The 21,647-nt window shown below is 35.7% G+C and overlaps 1 protein-coding gene across 5 annotated transcripts in view; it reads left to right on the forward strand.

Moving 5' to 3' along the window:
* LOC145662658 (transient receptor potential cation channel subfamily A member 1-like) overlaps positions 1-21,647 on the forward strand; it is a 426,395-nt gene that overhangs the window by 23,064 nt on the left and 381,684 nt on the right. For 4 of the 5 annotated variants that reach the window (XM_081728551.1, XM_081728517.1, XM_081728526.1 and 1 more), the window contains exons 2-3: positions 12,288-12,818; positions 19,478-19,653. In XM_081728551.1, the coding sequence (XP_081584677.1) occupies positions 12,384-12,818; positions 19,478-19,653 (611 nt within the window). In that variant the 5' untranslated portion in view covers positions 12,288-12,383. Of the gene's footprint in view, positions 1-51; positions 5,992-12,287; positions 12,819-19,477; positions 19,654-21,647 lie in introns of those variants that run through there. The other variant, XM_081728542.1, reaches the window with a different exon arrangement.

Raw genomic sequence — 21,647 nt, forward strand, 5'->3', positions numbered from 1 at the left:
AAACGAAGTCCAAATCCGTTTGGTATTTTGTCTTTACAGTCTTTCTTCTTTACATTCGTTCTTCTTGCTTCTTTACAATTTTCAAGAAAATACTTGACTGCAGGCTTCATTCCCTCGTGGTTTGCGTCAATGCAACGTAAAATGAGCAATAATCGGTATAATATTTATGATAGCTTGTAATATGTTTTACGCTGATTCGGAGTCCGCAGATTTTGCAAGGACGTTTACGTAATGATTGAAATTTATGGAATTGAGAAAATACCAACTGAGGTCTGTTTCTCACAACTGCCAGTTTTGTAATACTAGAGAGTAAAATTATTTAAAATAAATATTGTATATACAATAATATATACCGTGAAATAATCAGAAATTAGAGATTCCATTAGTGTCTAGAAACGAGTTTTACTATTATTCCAGAATTTCTAATTTATGCTATTCTACGACCTGTAGATAAACATACCGTATTACAAGACTTCTTGCTTTGAGAAATAATCCCCTGGTGATCATACTAGGAAGAAACTGAAAATTTACTTTGAGAATATGAAAAAATAAGTCACTATATAAACCGCTTACTGCAGAAAGCAAACATGTTCAACATTTTCACATTTCCTTTTCTGTGCTGATAATGGTTTATAATAGGCCAATGCAATCGTTTAACACCGAAATGACACTTGTGTCCACTCAGTAAAAATAGGCATCACGACACCCTCAATTTTCCGTTTACTGCAGAAAGGAAATTTGTCCCGGACGAGTTCCCTATCAGCAATAAATTAGACTTTGTAGATTTCCCGTTAGAGGTTATTTCTTCATGCCCAATGATAGGGATTTCGGGATAATATGGAAGATGCTGAGAAAGGATTAAAACTATACAGTGGATGATGTTGTTCAGCTCATTAAAACTTCCTCGACCATCTCCAACAAGTTTTCCATTGCTCAAATTAAAGTTACTGATTTCATAGACTAGAGTTCCTGGTGGCCTGAATTTTACAAAATAGTGTGTCTGAGCGATAACTTTTATGGTAAAAAAAAAAAAAAAAAAAAAAAAGTCGCTAAACATCTCAAAACGACTATTACCATTTCTAAACACCAGGAGATGTACTTCTCATCTGCAACTCCATATAAGTTTCAGTGTAACATGAATATTGGTGGCTTGATATTGGATAATTTTAGGCTGGGGAACTCGTCTAAACACTCTGTCCTGCCCATAAACAACAAGAAAATGGATGACATAAAAAAAAATATTGGTCTACATACCTGAAGAAAAGATGCTGTTTGGAGTTCAAATCATCTTGTACCATCACAACATAAACACGCCCTGATGATAACGATGATTGATTACTTTGTAGTTACACAACCCTCATATTATTCCGAAATGTTTAACAGCTAAGTTTTCTTCCAATAAATGATATTTATTCTATCAAATTCATATCGTTTTCTTTAATCAATTCATACCGCTTACAATTTCTAGTCTTTTGTGTGATTCTGAGCAGTCAAATCTATTTCTCATGATAATTGCGTTTTTCCATTTGCTAATCTTACTTTTGTTCGGTACTTTCGATAATTCGGTATCCTTTTATGTTTTGGGTGTAGCCAGCGCGCAAATCTGTCTTCAACATTAGGGAGGACAGGTAAGACCGTCCCCATATTTTTTTAAAGCAATTTTCAAAATATTTATGAAGTTGAAAATTAATGTTGTGGAAGATCAGGAGCAAAGTTATTTTCAACATTGGGAGGCGGGTAGATTTTAGGCTTCTTCTGAGGGACATAAATGTTCTCTTACTTTCCTTTGTGGCAATATAATACAAATCATCACATTTCTTCCCAAAAAACACATTTCAAATAGGATTATTTTGGGGGGGGCAGTCCCTCCAGTTCCAAGATTGGAGAGGATATGTCCCCCTCATCCCCCTGGAATTTGCGCCAGTGGATATAGCAATGCTTTCCAATATTCAAAACATGAAGAAAGTCTGAATGTAACTCAATATCGAACACTCTCAATGAAGGCACAACCAACTGAATGTATGGAGAGGAATTGCTACCTTAGTAACTGTGCCTAGCCACTCCTAAATGTCGTATGATCAACGACATAATATATATCTTCTGAAATTGCAGCTTTTCTATTTTGAGTATTGTAGGAAATACATATCTCGAAATATATACCGTATCTCCATATCGAAATACATATCTCCATCTATCTGTTTTCTTCCGTGCTTCCGAGCTTGAGACAATGACAAAATGTGTTTTCTAAGAAGGTGAGAATATATATATATATTCAATGGGTGTAGTATTTTAAGACAATTTGAGGGGCCGCGGTGGCTCAGTGGTAGAGCGTTCACCTCTGGTGCTAGGGGTCTCGGGTTCAAACCCTGCTCCGCCAAGTGAACTTTGTGGTGGACAAACACCGTGTGCGTGGGTTTTCTCGGGGTTCTCCCGTTTCCTCCCACTTTCTTCATTCCACCATTTCATTCATTACTCATCATCGCCGTCTCCTTTAGCCTAACCGGCATAACTGTGGGACGTAAAACTCACAAATTTCATTTCATTTCATTTCATTTAAGACAATTTGAAAGTCATTCTCTCAACACTTTTACATAATGGATTGGCAAACTGAACAAATCGATTAACATCTTTTACCTTCGCAAGAGATTAAAATTAAAAAAAAAAAAAAAAAAAAAAAACTTTATGAAATATTCATAATGTAATAATTTTTGTATTGAAATACAACAATCATTCTACAATAGAGTGCCAAAGTATATTTATAAGTGCCACTAGCGGATCCAGAAGAATCATTTGGAGGGGGCGGTTCGCTTCCTGGAAGATGAGCGTACCCTCAAAGTGACCAGAATTTCAATTTGCAAAAATGGGACACATATGAATCCTGGGTGGAGGGGGGGTGTAAACTTGATTCCCAGATTATATTTTATGAGCCGAATTTGTAAGTTTTTTTAAAAAATGAAATTATATTCTTTCTCTAGATTTAAATTAAATACGCACTTCCGTTTCGGAGGCGTGGCGGTATCATGATTCACTTCACACTTAGTCACCGCGATTTATCAGATGCGCTGTATTAGACAAAAGAAAGCGCTATATTGACGATGATATTTATCCTGTCGTCTGTTATCTGCCACGAAGCCTGTCCCATTTCTCTTCTGTGTATATAAATATAGCTTCCCTTTGTTTCACTAAAGTGATCGCAAGAAAACATGAAGCTTGACATAAATCTATCAATTTCATTATCCAAGAGAATGCGAGGGTATGTTTCGGTCGTTGATCCGTATCCATGACATTTCTTTTCAGTGCTTCTCTGAGAGGGACATTATCTTTGATCTCTGGGGCGCTATGCGAAGGACATTTTCTGAGGGCAAGATGTTGAATTTCCGTTACGTTTCGTTTTTCACCATGCTTTCAGTTTGTCAACATTGTTGACATTTTCTTAAGTGCGCGTTAAGATTGCGGCTACATAAATCGTACCAAAATCTTCTGATGTATCAAAGGTGAAGAAAACATTTCAATGATTGGTATAGAACCAAGGATTCACGAGAAGCTGGGGAGTCACTGACTAATAAACTTTGACACAAATGGAATTGTTCATTTCTCAAGAAAAGCTCCCAACTGTACTCAATTGATGTATTTAAAGAAGAATGTGTAAGGAATTCAATTTCTGGTACATCCAGGAATTTTTCACTTAAACAGGAGAGAGCAAGAAGACGAATATAGGACATTATTACAAAAGTATAGATTTCTGTACATAGGGTATTTTGATTTGTTTCTTGAGTTTAACGTTCCACGGTAATGACATGACGGCTAAAGAAGACGTGCACTTGCTGATTATAGTGGAATTCGAACCACCTTTTTCGTTAAAATGTACCCTCACCGGGAATCGAACCCGGGACCATGAGCACTGTACAGGGTATTTTGTCCGAATTCTCCGCTTTTGCAGTGGTATAATTGGGTACGTAAAGAAAAAAAAACGCATGAGACCAGATTAGGAACAGGGGGTTGGAAATTGGCTCTATTAGGTAATTTCTTAAAAGCAGAATTTAGAAACATGTATAATTATAGTCATGCTTACAACAACAATAAAAGTATATTATAGTAGCATTCGCTTAGGTGGGATTTCGCTCCCAGACCTCCAATTTGTTCGGAATACGGCTTCGCACAATATAGCAAATGCTTCTACGTGATACTGTGGCACAATATTTCGCGTTCTCCCTTCTGTGTCTTTCATAATTGGATTGAGCTAAAACGCTGTCACGAAATCCAAACACCTCACAAACATTTTAGTGAACCCTCACCTCTGTTTTTGCCCTTCTACGTTAAGTGGCAAAAAATGCTCAAATCCATGTTTTATTATTTTAAATGAATAATCAAACTAGCAACTTTCATATATCTAGGCGTAAGTGATCACGAGATATAGGCATCTTATAATAATAATAATAATAATAATAATAATAATAATAATAATAATAATAATAATAATAATAATAAGAAGAAGAAGAAGAAGAAGAAGAAGAAGAATACAAAAACTCTGAAATATATATTGAATTGTTTTAAGTGAGAAGTCCATATACCAAATTCCATGTTTCTAACCTTCAAAGATTCTTAGATATCTTATTATGATAATTGCAATCCCCGCCCCCTTTTCTTTCCACCTCTTTTCCCCATTTTACTAAAGTATCAAGAAATGTTGAAACGCGTGTCAAATTACTTTAAACGAGAAATCCAAATCCAAATTTCAAGTCTGTTACCTTAAGGGATTTGGAGAGATGATCATCTTATTAAAATAATTTCCACCCCTTTCCCCCTTCCTTTCTTTGAATTTCCCCAAAAAATCCTTCCTTAGTGGTACCCTAGATCACAAATCCTATCTACTGTCCGAATTTCAAGTTTCTAGCTTAAGCGGTTTGGCCTGTGCGAAAATCAGGAAAACTTCTGTTATATATGATTACAATAACAGCTTGTAACTTGTATTATTGCCCAAGAAAATATGAAATGTCATTAATAGTCTCAATGAATGTTTCCGTGTTGTTGATGTAGCATCTAGCGAGAGTACCTTTGATCTTTGATGCATGAGGTTCTGTGGTTTGATACCCGGTGAGTGAACATCGAACGCACTACAGTGGTTCAGATCCAACTTTAAACTCTAGTTCTCGTTCTGTAAAGCATCACTTTTGACGAACGACGTAAATACATATCAATCAATCAACCAACCTAAAAGTCTCATCTCAGATTCAGAGAGCTTTACAGTAAGGAGTGCTGAATATTCTATATTTCTCTTTATTAAAGGTAAAGGTAATTGAAGATTCAGGATTTGAATTCCATCCCCACATTTTCTTTTCTAGGACACAATTTTAAAATATATATTTTTAGTTCACAGTGAGCCGTCTTTCCTTCTTCCTACAGCTGTTCGTTCAACGTATGAATCATTCTCTCTCGTTTGCGGCTTATGGTAACCGTCCCAAGGAACTAGGGACAGAAGTATTCACAATTCAAATATGTTTGTATTAAGTACCATTAAGTACCACACATTTTGATTAGACTCTACTAGGCTTGTTACACAGATTAGATCAGCCGGGAAAAGACAATATTTGTATTTCCGAACGATACATGCTGGAAGTAGAAGACCTTTGGGGGGGGAGGTCGCCCCCTCCGCCCCCCACGTGGATCCGCCAGTGATAAGTGCACAAGTTACCTGTAAAAATTTTCACTTGTGATTGCGTTACTTACTGATACTGGCTACTGGAACCTAGGTCTGCATCTAAAGAAACAAAATCTGAATTGAGGCTATGAAAGAAGAAGGCTATGAAAGAAGCCATAGTTGAGTTCGAAGACAAATGATAGAGTGTTGTAATATGGTGTCATTTTATGATTACTGTATGATACTTGATTATTTATGTATGTAGAACGAACAAATACAGTAGCTTTATGATCTTGGAATCAACTGTATAATAATCAGTTTTTACAAAGGGTATTATCCCTTATCTTTATTTGGTGAGTAATAAATTATTCCATCTGTGTCAGAGCAACATAGGAAAACGTGTAAATAAATAAATAAAATAAAATTCCAGACAGTAGGAAATATTAAAAAAGTTCGAGTGTTATTGTTAAATGCATCAATTAATCATGGATACATACGGAAGTAAAACAAAATAATTCATTGATGTTACATCCCATGTATGTCTGGTATATTCGGTAACTGAATGTGTTGACAAAATATTTTGATTGCTTAAATTAATAAAATTTTAACCCTGTTAGTTGAATATACCAATAGCTATGAAGCCTGTTTAAGACAGGAGCCCATTTACCGTTTGATCTTTTGTATTGGAAGTCCTATCGATTGTTATATTTTTAAATAACAGAACATTTTTATGTGATGATATTCTGTAACATTTCATGCTGCTAGAGGATATTTTATCTTGTATTTTTATTTACAGCATTTCTTAGCTCAGTTGCTGCATTAGGTTGCCATGCTAAAATGAAATGTAATAATAATAATAAACTGTAAGGAGTGTAGATTAACTTTAGGTACACAGAAGTTAAATTTTAAAGGTAAAATTTGTTACCTGGAAAATAAAACAGTGTTGAGGCAGTTTAGGACACCATAGGTGTAAATTTTACAAATTTTACGGAAGAAATATCAAATGTTTGAAAAGACGAATGAGTACTGATGAAGAATAACCCGTCATAAGAATGTTAGTTTTACGGTTAAATTGAGCGACTGTATATAAAAGAGGATTGTGTAGGATATTAGGTCGGGTGTAGGATTTGGGTTTTGGGTAGACGAACGAAGAATTTCGAAAAAAAATCAAGGCTTAGCCTTGGTACTAACTGGCCCAACGTGTTTTTACAGGAGATTGGCTTTGATAGACGTTGAAGTGGGTACAATATTTTAAATGTTCCCAGTCAGTCTTATTCCTTGAGTGTTTTCCTTGTTAGGGAATGTTCCACGGCTTATCTGCTGCGAGAAATCGTACGACAAAATAGTTTTAAACATAATGAGAAGTCCTGACTCATTGACCGAATGATTAAATGATCAACGCTTAGCCCAGACTGCTTAACTAGTTCTTTCTATTTCTAATCATCACACAGACGTTCATCGACCTTCACAGATTGTGGTCCCATAATTCTTGTAAACCATTTCACTCATACGCGAATATTCCCAAAATAATTTCGAAACGTAAGCACTAGAATTGAAGGTACAGCGGGGGATACTTCTAAATGGTACACCTTAGCCGTAAATCTCCATATGGCTGTACCATTTAGAAGTGTCCACCGCTGTACAAGTAGGAGAAGTGTTAGCCCCTGACGGGTATACAACCACACATGGACGTTGCTTTTCGTTAAAGAAGGGGAGGTGAAAACTGGAGCAAGTTCTAAAGTTCATTCAACGAACCTTCTGATCCTGATGTAAACATTGCAGAATGGTATTACTCCGCTAGTCATCGGATGATTGGCTGTCGGTCAGTGCTTCTTTCAAGAAGCACGTGCTTGCTTGTAGCCAGCCAATGTTTTATATATATTCCCAGCATGCGGCCATATTGTAAACTGTGATTCGCGCGTAAGATGGGTCAAAGCCACTTTCTGCGCATGCGCATTCTCTTTCATTGCATTAATTCAATTTACGTCTTAGATACAGTGTTGTTTCTATTAATTAATTGTAAGGAAATTGTATTTCTTGTAATGATCCTTATAAGGAACAGAAACATTGAAAAGCAGCTTACTTACCAATGGACTATTTTTTTCTGCCACATGGATGTTCCATGGCTCTTTAACCAATAAAATGAAACCATCACCACGTGTATTTGTTTACATGAGGTACTGTACGTTCCTTGAATAAACTTTAGTAGAAAGGCATTATGATCATAGATGTTTTACAGAACTCTTTGATTAGCCTATCTAAATTAAAAGAAGATATGTCTAAAATTTTAAAATAGAAACAACCACCATTTTGAAAATTTATTACGGCAAAACACTTAACTCCCAGTTTTATTTATACTCAACTTTTCAAAATATGTATTTAAGAATATCTTCTTTCAAAGTAAATTATAAGAATTGATAGTATTTTGGTTATTTTATTACGATAGCAATTGGAAATATGCTATTAATTTGAATTTTGACTAAAGCTACTTAACCATTTTGTGGACAAAAGAAAATTGTTTCCGTCTTCCACTTGTACGTAAGACAGTCCCTATAATACAAACTTGGCACTTTAACTGTGATACTTTAACTGCTGGCACAGGATGACTTGTCGTGTATTATGTCAGAACGACTGCTTTGAACTGAAGCTACCGTAGTTGTTTTTCCTTGTGCGTCAGGTGCACTTTCTCAGTACTTTTAGTGACTTATCTGTATTTGCTATTCATCACTTATGATGTTTTTATTATAGAATGTAACTTAGATAAAAAAAAAGTTTGCTCCTAAGTCAGGTTGAAACTGTCGATCTTTGCGCTTCCAAGCCTTTTCTGTACAGGAATAAACTTTCTTGAATACACCCGAGCGACTATTCTCGTTTTGACTCGCTTAAATTGGTATAGAGACTTCAAGTGAAGCATGTAATGCCCTATGTAGGGAGATATTTTCTATGTATTTCGTATACAGTGTTTACATAATAATAATAATAATAATAATGAGATACTGTTAGTAATATGCGCAATAATTTCATGAAAGTAAAGTAGAATAAATTTTATCGTATGTATTGGTCAATTCACGATAGCCTTGTTGTTCAAAGTGAAATATTAATATCTATTAGTCCTCAAAGCACCTCTGATATTACTGAAATTGGATATGGTAGATGAAGATGGATCATTAGTGGACGGTAATTGACTCACGTGGGAAGGTTTGTCTTAAATGTTAATCATTCTTACCAATTTGCTTCTACAGTGGAATCTTAACGACTTCAGCAGTCATCTTGAGAAATTAAACAACTGATATCTGACCACTTACCAGTTGTTATCTGCTTGCAGGAAACTCATTTTTACAATAGAGACTCGTCTGCTTTATCTCGTCACAGATTTACAGGTGTGATGAACATACTAATGGTCCGCTGCTGGTTGCGTAGCTATTACTCTACTCTGCGACTTTCATTCTCGGCCTATGAACGGTTTGTTGCAAGCAGTTGTGGAGCAGTCTTTCTTTCTTCATCCAATCACCATCGCTATGTATTCCTCATGCTAAAGTCTTTACAGTAGCCGATTTGATTTAGCTTTACCATCAATTTGAGCTACCTGTGTTGATTGTCGGAAATCTGAACGCGCATCATCGTCTATGGACTTCATTCGCACAGATAATGGTAGTCGTCAGGTGACGGAATCCAGGTTGAGAATGGGATAGTTTTCTTTAATGATGGTAGTCCTACTCACTTTTCTACTAGATTTGGTACATACACCCTCCATTCCAAAAGAAACCGAACGTTTAAAAAAAAAAAAAAAAAAGCAATGTACATTTTGGAACAAATCATTTTTATTAACCAATGTATTCCCCTTCTGCATCGATACACATATTTGCACGCTCCAACAAGTTGTCAAACGACTTCTCCATGTCCTTTATTGGAATGGTCTTTAGGACGGCGGTCGTCGCCTTCTCAATGGCATCAATCGATGCGTGCCACTTTCCTTTCATCGCCAAATGCAGTTTCGGGAACAGATAGAAATCGCACGGAGCGAGATCTGGTGAATAGGGCGGATGATGCAACCGAATAATGTGATTTTTGACCAAAAATTCAGTTACAAGTCGCGAACGATGTGATGGTGCATTATCGTCCAAAAGAGTCCAACTGCAGATTTCGCGATATTCGGGCCGAATACGACGAATTCTTGCCAGCAAACGCTTCATGGCGCCCAAGTAAAACTCTCCAGTGACTATCTGGCCGGGCTGAACAAATTCTTTGTGGATAATTCCTTTTGAATCGTAAAAACAAATCAGCATCACCATAACTTTTGACTTCACCAAGTGACTTTTTTTGGGTGTTCCTTCATCCGGCGCTCTCCATTCAGCACTTTGCCGCTTTGTTTCGGGCTCATATTCAAAACACCACGTCTCGTCCCAGTTACAATCGATTTCAAGAAGTTTCGATCCTGCCGAGCACTTTTAACGATGTCTTTGCAATGCGCAATTCGATCAACTTTTTGGTCTTCAGTGAGTTTGTGTGGTACAAACCGCGAATTAACCTTCTTAAGGCCCAAAACTTCGGTCAAAATGCGGTATGCGGTTGTTTAAGGAATGCCTAATTCCATTTCAATAACTTTCACCGACGATTTTTTGTTATGTTTGATGAATTCACGCACTTTTTCGATGTTTTCTTCCGATAATCCGGTTCTGGGACGGCCTAATCTTTCGTCATCATCCAGCGTCTCTCTACTCGATTTGAATCGCCTGAACCACTCGTAAACTTGCGTACGAGATAGACACTCATCACCATATGCATTTTGTAGCATTTGGTGCGTTTCACTAAAAGTTTTACCCAGTTTAACACAAAACTCAATTGCAGCTCGTTGTTTGAAACTCATTTTCCGACCGATGTACACAACACACTGACAGTTGAAACGCAATAACTTTGTTGCCGTGCATCCAAATGTCATGACATTTATACCAGTTGTCAATGAGGGACTACGCCATCTACCAGTAAAATATTACAACAGATGGCACTAGTGGTACTATTTGTTTTCAAAAGTTCGGTTTCTTTTGGAATGGAGGGTGTACTTGTGCATTGATTTATCCCTATGTAGTGTTTATCTTGTGGGTTTCCTCACTTGGAGATACACTAGATCTCCCTGTCAGTGATCACTAAAGTTGTGCCCATTTATAATTAATGTAATCTTCTACGATTCAACTTGAAGCGTATTGATTGGGAGCATTCTGGGAGCTCTGAATTTTATTTTTCTGATAGTATTACTGCTTCGCTCCTGTACGTCCATTTAGGCAGATTGTTATGAACACTGCCCATGGTTCTATTAAAGAATGCGGAAGTGACGGTACAAGACGGGACTTCCATGATAATCTGCGGAAATCCATGAAACTATCATGGCTCGTCGTCGTCCTGTTGTAGTCTTTAACTCCATGCAATTGCTGAAAATTTCCAATGATTTCGCGTTCGTCGTACTCATGATACATACATGATTAAATCTTCGAAGTGTCAAAGTTGGAAAAATTACGTAACATCTCTCAATAGTCGAACTGCTACGACTTGTGTTTGGTTTTAAATTCATACGATAAATGGTCACTGTTCCAGTACTAATATGCATGCTATATCAGCGGACGGGGTCCTGGAGACAGCCTTCTCAAAGATTTAAACATGTTTAGCTGACACTTTTCGTCTGTCTCTGCCTATACACAATTAAGTCGAGTTTAAGCACTTTCGTTCTCTTATCGGGATTAACTATTTAAATACTGTAGCGCCTACCCTTCACGGCTCTCGCATATGGCTCTGCCTTAAGTGAGCCGTCAACCACTGCTCCAGTGATTGATTGTATATCTTACGATATGTTGCCCAAAGTGTCACGCAAATCACAGTTTGCGTTGAAGTTAATGTCTTCTGATCGGAAAGGACATTTTCATTATGATGACGTGAGGCTCTGGTTTTTACCATCCTAAAACCAGAGAAAGCCGCAGCAATAGCCACGAACTACAGACCCATCACTCTTATAAGTTATGTCTGTAAGCTCTTTGAGCGTATGGTTAACAAGTGTCTCGTTTGATATTTAGAATCGAACTCTCTCTCGGGAAAGTTTCAGTGCGTTTTAACTCTTGCCGATCCACTACAGATAATCTAAGTAATCAAGAAGCTTTCTTCCATCCATTGTCAGCATCTTGCTGCTTTAGACTAAGAGAGATGGACAATTAAGGCAAGTAAATGATAATGGAATAATTTGCAGAAAGAAAATGTAGGAGGAAACGAGAGTGCTCCGAGAAAACCCATGGACACAATGTTGTCCACCACAAACTTACTTAGCTGGGAATCGAATCAGGGACCCTGTGGATCAGAGGTAAACGCTCTACCATTGAGCCACCGTGCTACATCATTTTCGACATATTTATATGCTTATTTTTTTCGTAATTTGCTGGGCAGAATTACCTCCCCAATTTATGACACAGTATTCATGTATTAATTAACATCATGCAGTAATTTAAGCTGGAATTTTATTTCAAGCATGGTTTATATTTTAGTTTGCATATATTAATTTGGAAATATTGTCCATGTAGTCACTTCCTCAAAAAATTGCTCGTTAAAATTTAATTGGATTTGTTAAATATGTAAAATATAAGAAGGTTAAATATGTTTTCTCTTTCAGACTAGCCATATTGAGTAGCGTGCTTGCTCAAATCAAGGTAGATTTCAGTCTGCAAATAAGCCTCCAGAGATTAAAACACAACTTCCAGGACAATCTATGGAGAAAAAAAATAATCAGTCAGTCCATCCCACACAGGAAGGTATTAATCATCAACCTAGTAAGCAAATAGTGAAAGATATCCTAGAAGAAAAAAACCAGGACGTATGGGAGTTGGTTTTGAATAATAAGCAGCTTTTGAATACCCTCAAAGTAAAATTTGATGTGAATTATGCTGATGCTCTTGGGACTTCACTATTACATCTCTCAACCTTCAACGGAAACATGGAAAACGTTTCATTTCTACTTAGTAACGGTGCAGATGTTGATGTTAGTGACACTTGTGGAGTAACACCTTTGCATGTGGCTTGCAGGTTCAATGCACATAAAATTGCCGAGGCGCTTATTAAAGCGGACGCAGATGTTAATAAACCTATGGGTGCATTATATTATCATACAGACAGAACGGATATGTATCTTAAATACATAAATAAGGTAACTAAATTTCTATACACATACTAAGCTAATATAGGTTATATTTTTAGTTATACAGAACATTTATACATCACTAGCGGGTGAGATGCTATTATTCACACGGGAAGTATAGGTTTATGGAAGATATTTGAGCCTCCTCTTCTCTTTAGGATACTCATATAAATGACAGTGTAACAATAAGATAGTTATAATTTATTCTAAATTTTGAGATTTCTATCCACCTTAGAATACGTTCTTTTATCAATGTTATACGAGGAGGGATAAAAAAATAAAAAACGGACCTAAAGCGTGCGACCGTTCCTAGGCTTAGTAGAGAGTTCTTCCACTAGGTAGGTCTAGAATAGACCTTTTCAAATCAATTGCCCAAGCGACGTCTGCGTAGGAGGTTGATGCTTGATTGTAATGTTGTTTTTCTTAACTGTTCTCGTTTGCCGTCTGCGAAATCGTTATGAGAGATTTAAAGGAACGAAAACTATGTTAGAAAATGTGCTTCTTCCTTGCAAGGAAAGCTTACTAGATGTTTTAACAACCTTTCAAGAAGGATAATGTGAGCGCACACGAGTTTTTGAGTGGCTTCAGCGGTTTAAACATGATGAGATCAATGCTAAAGATCATACTCGTTCTGGGCGCTCTTCATCATCTCAAAACGACGAAAACATTGAAAAAATCCGCCAAAATATCAACAAGAATTGTTGTTTCGTAATCGACAACATTACAAAACAGACAAGAGTGAGTTCAAGCTCGTGCCAGAGAATTTGAAAAAGAGACGCGTTGCCACTAAGTTTGTTCCTCTCCTGCTCACATAAGATCTGGATATTTGGGCTCTGACGAGTAGGTATCGTTCCCTAACCTCCGTGTTTGCAACGCCTAGCCCCGTAAGACTTTGTTTCTATTCCCAAGAATGAAAAAACCTAAAAAGGATCCGTTTTAGTGATGTAGAGGGTATAAAAAAAGCTTAGCAGAGGACACTGGACGATATCAAAGTTGAAGAGTTTCAGAGATGCTGCAAACAGTGAGAAAGAAGACTGGAGAATTGCATCGCATCTAATGGAGATTACTTTGAAGGAGACCGAAAGTATTTTGTAAAAAAAAAACTTAAGAAATTAATTGTTTTTTTAGAACAAAAGTTCGGTTTCTTTTGGGTGCCCCCACGTATGACAAAATCTCAGCTTGAAGTAGGTACTAAATATTTTCAAAAATTAATTTCAAATCCTTCAACAACTGTTTCCCGTTACGGATGGAGAACTACCGGCAACATTGTTTTCAATGTAGTCAGTTTTCTAATGGTCACTTTTTCATCCCGTGTGCAGTTTAATGGTAGAGTATTGTGGATAGTAAGGTAGGGAATGGGAAAAGTGATGGTAGACATGTCAGACCCGCGACTGGGAGAGGGAAGTAGGGTGGGGAAATATGATGAGTCATCGCTCACTTAACCTCTTATAACTTCGTTCCTAATCATTCGACCTTAATTTCCTTTTTCTTCTTCTTTTTTTAAACTAAGCTCTAAGTACGTTCAACACATTATGTTATTACCACCTTTTACGTAAATGTAGCCGCTTTGGTTAAAATTTCAAAAAAAAAAAAAAAAAAAAAAAAAAATCCTAAGCAATATTTCATTTGGCAAAATTAAAATTTTTGTATTATTTATTTGTGCCAAATAGCTAAATTTATAAAAGGAGCATGAAATACGAAAAATCGTTGTTTCATAAAACACAAGGAAAAGAACAATATAGAAAATCTAATATTTTACTCAAGAGAAGCAATTAATATTTTTTAATTATTATTACACCTATTCCTACAATTTATTATATGATCCACATTAATATTAATTCTGTAGATGTTCATAAGTATTTTAGACATATGTTTTAATTATCATGGAATAAGTACTTCAGTCATCTGTTTTCTTATTATATTTATTTACTCAAAAGTAAAGGACATTGTTCTTCTGGTGTGAAACCACACTCTAGTCATTGGGAGACTTCCAGAATCCGAAGGTGTCCTTCGTAGTTCAATCTTCATAATATTAATTCTTCTTAATTTTAATATACACTACACTATGACACCACATTCAGAACGCACTAAAAAAAACAAGAAATAGTTAAAAGGGGGGCAGGATATACATAAACACTTCCTAATTTTCATTGCTTCACGTTACATGGATTTTACGTTGTTCAATTGATGGGCAGCAGGTCGAAAGACGGACGGATTGGTTCACGAAAGGATAGAATAAGAAGTCACATAACAAAGGTTTTCCCTTAATCGAGTTATGATAGTGCTCAGTTCCTTATTACTTCACGAGAGTTTATTATCCTTCGCATTATCCTAGTAACAGATTCCATAGCTGCATAGTCCGCTTCGAGGTACCCAACTCATAACCATGATTCAAGTTCATCATTGAGAGAAGCTCTTTAAGTCCACCAGGAATATCACACATTATTGCCCTTTCCCATTAACAGTCCAACTCCAGTCAGTCACTGTAAGTAGTTCACGATTCGCAATATGTGTTTTACGCCATATTACGGCTTGAAAATGTGCTCTTTTATGGCCGAACGCAGAGCACCTTCTATTGAAGGCATGCATAATCCATCAACTAGTTTTTTTTTTTTTTTAAGTGAAAAACCACCATTGCAATTTTTTCAGGGATTTTATCTTCGGGATTCTTAAGTATACATAACATATGAATGCTTCCAGAACTCGTAACGTTTCTTCATTAAAAGTATCTGTTCCCAGTAATGAAAAAGGTCAAGTACTGTCTCATCAGCGTCCATAAATGTATTAAATAAACTTCTTTTCGTTTTACCATAAAGTGATCGCGTGGTATAAGTCCCTGAGAGAGAATGCAATCCAACCAAAACATCAGCTCCTGTGTGATCTAACGCTTGATATACCGTGCGAACGGAAACCGCTTACGTGTTTTAGCTCCTGAGACAACAAACCAGGTATCCTGTGGAAGTTTAGTGTAAACATTGGTGGCCAATGCTAGGACATCAGTATCAGGAGAAAATATCTTTATAGCTTCTGCTCCATTTAAACTTGCGAAGAGGGCATGTAATATGTTTTTCGTTTCAGCTTCCTCTTGTATTGCTACTTGGAGCAAGAGCCTGATTTCGATATACTATAATATTAAGACTATCCATGGTTTGGATGGATTATTTTAACAAAAGAAACACTGACCAAAACTTAAAACTCACTTTATTTTAAATTATAATTTGTAATTGTTTCGGATATTTAACATATCCTTCTTCAGATGCTATCGAAAATAAATGAATATATATATATATATATATATATATATATATATATATATATATACAGTGGACTCTTTTTAATTCGAACAAAAGCTTATTCCCCTTGAAAACTGTATTAAAAACAATGGTAAAACATCGTGGGTAAATCGAGCATTTGAACCTCCTGTTTGAATAATTCGAAGTATTTACAGTGGAAAAATTTGCAGTGTTCGATAAATTGCAAATAGAACAATGTAATTTCAACTGGTTTTTACTTTTATCTTATCCAGAAGCGACCACGGGAAAGATAAATGTATTTGATACCACCTCAGCTGGACTCTCGTTATAGAGATCCGGCAGAAGATGGTTGGTATATATATAGTAATTGTTATACCTCTTTCTTTTTTCTTCTATTTGCTAAGGCCTTCAGCCAATCCCAAAACTCTTCTTATTCACTTTCCAACTAATCAAGTTCCGCAATTTTTGGTTCTTATAAGGGCCTTTTTTAAATTTTCTTCTTGTCTATGCTTTCCAAACTTCCTTACCATAATTCATTAATAAGTAAGCCTCCTGTCCAGTTCATCAGTTTATGTCTTCCTACCTTCTTTATCCAATCTGCTTCTTTCCACTTCCTTGTTATCATTCTTTTCTCCATCTCCAATACTTCCGTCTTATCCCAATTAATTCCATGTTCCGCCTCTTTAACATGTTTGTATATGGCATTGGTATCTTTCTTCCTCCTAACATCATCTTCATGTTGTTTTATCCTTTCATTTTCTTTCCTGTCTCTCCTATATATGACATATCGCAGTCCTCACACCATACCTTGTAGATGACTCCTTCATCTTCATTAATATTTTTAGTTCCTTTTCTATTCTTCTTCTTTATTGATCTTAATTCTACAGACAGTTAGAGAAGAATGGTTACAGCAAGAAGGAGTTAGAGAAGAAAGAAGAACGCAGGAAGAGGAAGAGAGGGAGAAAGAAGAATGAAGAGGATGAGAGTGGAAAATGGCATGGTATAGAAAGTATGGGAGAAGGAACGGAGAAACTGAAGAATTTATTGAAGAAAAAAGGGGTCAGAACTTATATAAAGAGTGGAGAAAAATTATTAATATAGAAGAAGAATAGAAAAAAATAAAAATATTAATAATGAGGTAGAAGGAGTCAGCTACAGGGTATGGTGTGAGGACTGCGATATGTCATATATAGGAGAGACAGGAAAGAAAATGAAAGAAAGGATAAAACAACATGAAGATGACGTTAGGAGGAAGAAATATACCAATGCCATATTCAAACATGTTAAGGAGACGAATCATGAAATAAATTGGGATAAGACGGAAGTATTGGAGATGGAGAAGAGAATGATAATAAGGAAGTGGAAAGAAGCAGATTGGATAAAGAAGGTAGGAAGACATAAACTGATGAACTGGACAGGAGGCTTACTTATTAATGAATTATGGTAAGGAAGTTTGGATAGCATAGACAAGAAGAAAATAAAAAAAAGCCCTTATAAGAACCAAAAATTGCGAAACTTGATCAGTTGGAAAGTGAACAAGAAGACTTTTGGGATTGGCTGAAGGCCTCAGCAAATAGAAGAAAAAGAAAAGTATATATCTGTATTTTCATTTATTTTCGATAGTGTCTGCAGAAGGATATGTTAGATATCCGAAACAGTTACAAATTATAATTTAAAATAAAGTGAGTTTTAAGCTTTGGTCAGTGTTTCTTTTGTTAAAGTAATCCATCAAAAGTCATGGATAGTCTTAATATTATAGTATATCGAAACCAGGCTCTTGCTCCAGTAGCAACACAGAACTCTAAACATATTTTCAACAGATACTGATGTCCTAGCACAGACCACGAATTTCTACACTCAACTTCCATCAGATACCTGGTTTGTTATCTCAGGAGATAAAACAATGTGAGATTTCCGTTCGTATGGTATATCAAGCGTTAGATCACAGAGGAGCTGATGCTTTGATTGGATTGCATTCTCTCTCAGGGATCATTTTATGGTAAAACGAAAAAAAGTTTCTTATGGACGCTGATAAGACAGTACTTGACCTTTTTCATTACTGGGAACATATACTTTTAATGAAGAAACGTTACGAGTTCTGGAAGCATTCATATGTTATGTATACTTAAGAATCCCGAAGATAAAATCCCTGAAAAAATTGCAATGGTGGTTTTTCACTTAAAAAAAAAAAAAAAAAAAAAACTAGTTGATGGATTATGCATGGCCTTCAATAGAAGGTGCTCTGCGTTCGGCCATAAAAGAGCACATTTTCAAGCCGTAATATGGCGTAAAACACATATTGCGAATCGTGAACTACTTACAGTGACTGACTGGAGTTGGACTGTTAATGGGAAAGGGCAATAATGTGTGATATTCCTGGTGGACTTAAAGAGCTTCTCTCAATGATGAACTTGAATCATGGTTATGAGTTGGGTACCTCGAAGCGGACTATGCAGCTATGGAATCTGTTACTAGGATAATGCGAAGGATAATAAACTCTCGTGAAGTAATAAGGAACTGAGCACTATCATAACTCGATTAAGGGAAAACCTTTGTTATGTGACTTCTTATTCTATCCTTTCATGAACTAATCCGTCCGTCTTTCGACCTGCTGCCCATCAATTGAACAACGTAAAATCCATGTAACGTGAAGCAATGAAAATTAGGAAGTGTTTGTGTATATCCTGCCCCCCTTTAAGCTATTTCTTGCTTTTTCTTAGTGCGTTCTGAATGTGGTGTCGTGGTGTAGTGTAGTGTATATTAAAATATTAAGATTGAAGTAAAAAGGACAACGTCGAATTCTGGAAATCTCCCGATTACTAACGTGGTTTCACACCAGAAGAACAGTGTCCTTTCCTTTTCAGTAAATGAATATAAAAAGAAAACATACGACTGGAGTACTTATTCCATGATAATTAAAACATATGTCTAAAATACTTATGAACATCTACAGAATTAATATTAATATGTATCTCATAATATAATAAATTGTAGGAATAGGTGTAATGATAATTTAAAAACATATATTAATTGCTTCTTTTGAGTGAAATATTAGATTTTGTATACTGTTCTTTGCCTTATGTTTTGTGCAACAAGGATTTTGAAAATAAAAATTTATTCGTATTTCATGCTTTTTAAAATAAATTTAGCTAATTGGCATAAATAAATAGAAACCGAAAAGAACGAGATAATCCACTCAGGCTGTGAGAAATACTTACATTGGTTCTGTACTACCCTACCATATTTTTAATTTTAGCAATTTTCAAAATTTAAGAAGTGGTCCTATCTTATGTTATTTACACAAAAGTTCTTACTATCTTGAGTGATTGTTATCCTGGTACATAACCTTTGCTTATTTATTATTTACTGAAATACCCTTTGTGGCTAATGTATTCTTTAAATTTGCATTTGTAGATGGCCGACATGGCAGAGGGTTTTACACCACTTCATTGTGCTGCAGCTTCTTGGAGTCCTGATTGCATATTTCTCTTATTCAAAAGTAAAGTGAATGTAGCTTTAACTGACGGTGAAGGAAGAACGCCACTGTTTAGGTTGGGCACAATCAATTTTCATGAATATAGCGAAGAGAAGTACGATATATTGCTTTTTGTAGTAGATATATATTTTATCCTACATAGTATAACTTTCTTTTCTTTAATAGATGTTTTCTGAATTGTTTACTTCCGAATATATTACTCATTAGTGAGATACATTTGAGGAAATCTACTATTAGGAGATAGAATTATGTTTTTTGTTAGTTTTTAAAAAGGTTATTATAGATACTTAGATATGGCTACTTGTTAATGGAAACAGACAAACTCGCTAATATTGTGTAGTTCCACCAAACAATACCATTGATGTATTCACCTTAAAATAAAACTTTTGTCACATATTTCGCATGTCTACCTTTTTTTACTACCTGATAACGTGCACCGAACTGACAATGGGAAACAGGAATGTTCCATATAAGTCCAGGAACGAAAGAGTTAACCCCCTGTATTTTCTATAGTAAATTTTGAAATACACTCTTTTATTTAGTGAGAATGAGCTAGAAATCTGAGAAATTCCTTCACTGAATATTTTTTATTCGTTTTATGCCCCCAAGTCATAGATTGTATGTACATTGCTATAGCAGACGTTAGGCAAACTACCTATTTCTCAGTGTTAGAGATATGATAAAATAAAGTTCTTTTCGAGGCCTATACTTCAGTTTTAGCAACAAAATCAGAATTTCATACGCATAAATACACATTTTTCATTTCTATAAAAGTTTCTTTCGGTTCCTAGAAATTTAAAAGTAAGACAAAGTAATTTAAAATTAAGTTCCCCCAGGTCATGGTAATGTTACGTGTAAAGAATGCTGCTGCAAGAAATGTGAGGAAGTTATTACGATCAGTGACTTGGTGAGCAAAAGTACAAAGGTGGAAATGTGTTTGTACGTGTTTTCTGAATATGCTACGATTGCATCTGTTAGAATATAGAAAAATATTTTAGCTTTACTTATTAACGATTGTTACATGTCAATCTCCGTAAAGCTTTGGAGGTTTGAAGTACTTCAAATAATTTACTTATTAGATACACACAGTAAGAAATTCATTATTCTCCCTTTAGGATAGGATGTTTCCTACAAACTACGATCAGCCAATGATGTTACCAGAATTTCATTAAATTTGGGGTGGGATTCAAACACTCAATGTTATATTCCATATTTTTTTCAGGACAAGCATGATATATATATATATATATATATATATATATATATATAGTAAATGTTCATTTGTCTATAATATCTTGATCGGGGCGCGGAGTGTTAACCTTCAATCCTACCTTGTGCACGCCATTGAAGCCAGGTGTCTTTCTACATTATTTGAATGCTATATATGCTTTCGTTTTAGCTTAAGTACGTCATTGAAAATACATATTCATTATTGCTTGATTGATTTTGATGCGTACGGTAATTCCTAGTTTTGAATTATAAGTGCCTATTTGCCTTCCCATTCTACATGTTTTTAGTGCATGAATATGTGGTTATCATTACATATAGTAAATTATTTACAAGTGCTTCCAAGAGTCTCTCCATGAAACTTCTATTTTGTAGGAGGAAAAAATTTCCTAGTGAGGAACTACATATACTAGAGAGGCAAGGTAATATTAGAAAGGACCAACAGAAATGCACTACAACACCGGGGACTACTGTTACTACTTGCACGGTACAGACGATGCAGTACCTATACGACAATCCGATTGGGAGGTACTGGAGTACCTGTCATATTCTCCGGCTATGAGTCCCTAAATTTTGATGTGCTGCCGAATGTGAAAGATCTACTTCTTGACAACGTTTCTCTGAGATATCCAACACTGTTGTGTACATTATGACGCTCTTTCGAAACCCTCTCACAAACGAGAGATTTCAACGGTATTCAACGTCTGCTAGGTAGATATATATAGAAACGTGTTCATTAGTCTGGCAGGAGACTACATCGAGGAAATACTATAGCCATGTTTACGATAGTAACACATCTCATTTTAATTTCCATTTTAATTTCACAGATATATTGACACTTTAATCTTGTGACTCTCGAAC

The sequence above is a fragment of the Thermobia domestica genome, chromosome 1 (genome assembly GCF_964235325.1).
Source record: "Thermobia domestica chromosome 1, izTheDome1.hap1.1, whole genome shotgun sequence".
In the NCBI taxonomy this organism is placed as follows: Eukaryota; Metazoa; Arthropoda; class Insecta; order Zygentoma; family Lepismatidae; genus Thermobia; species Thermobia domestica.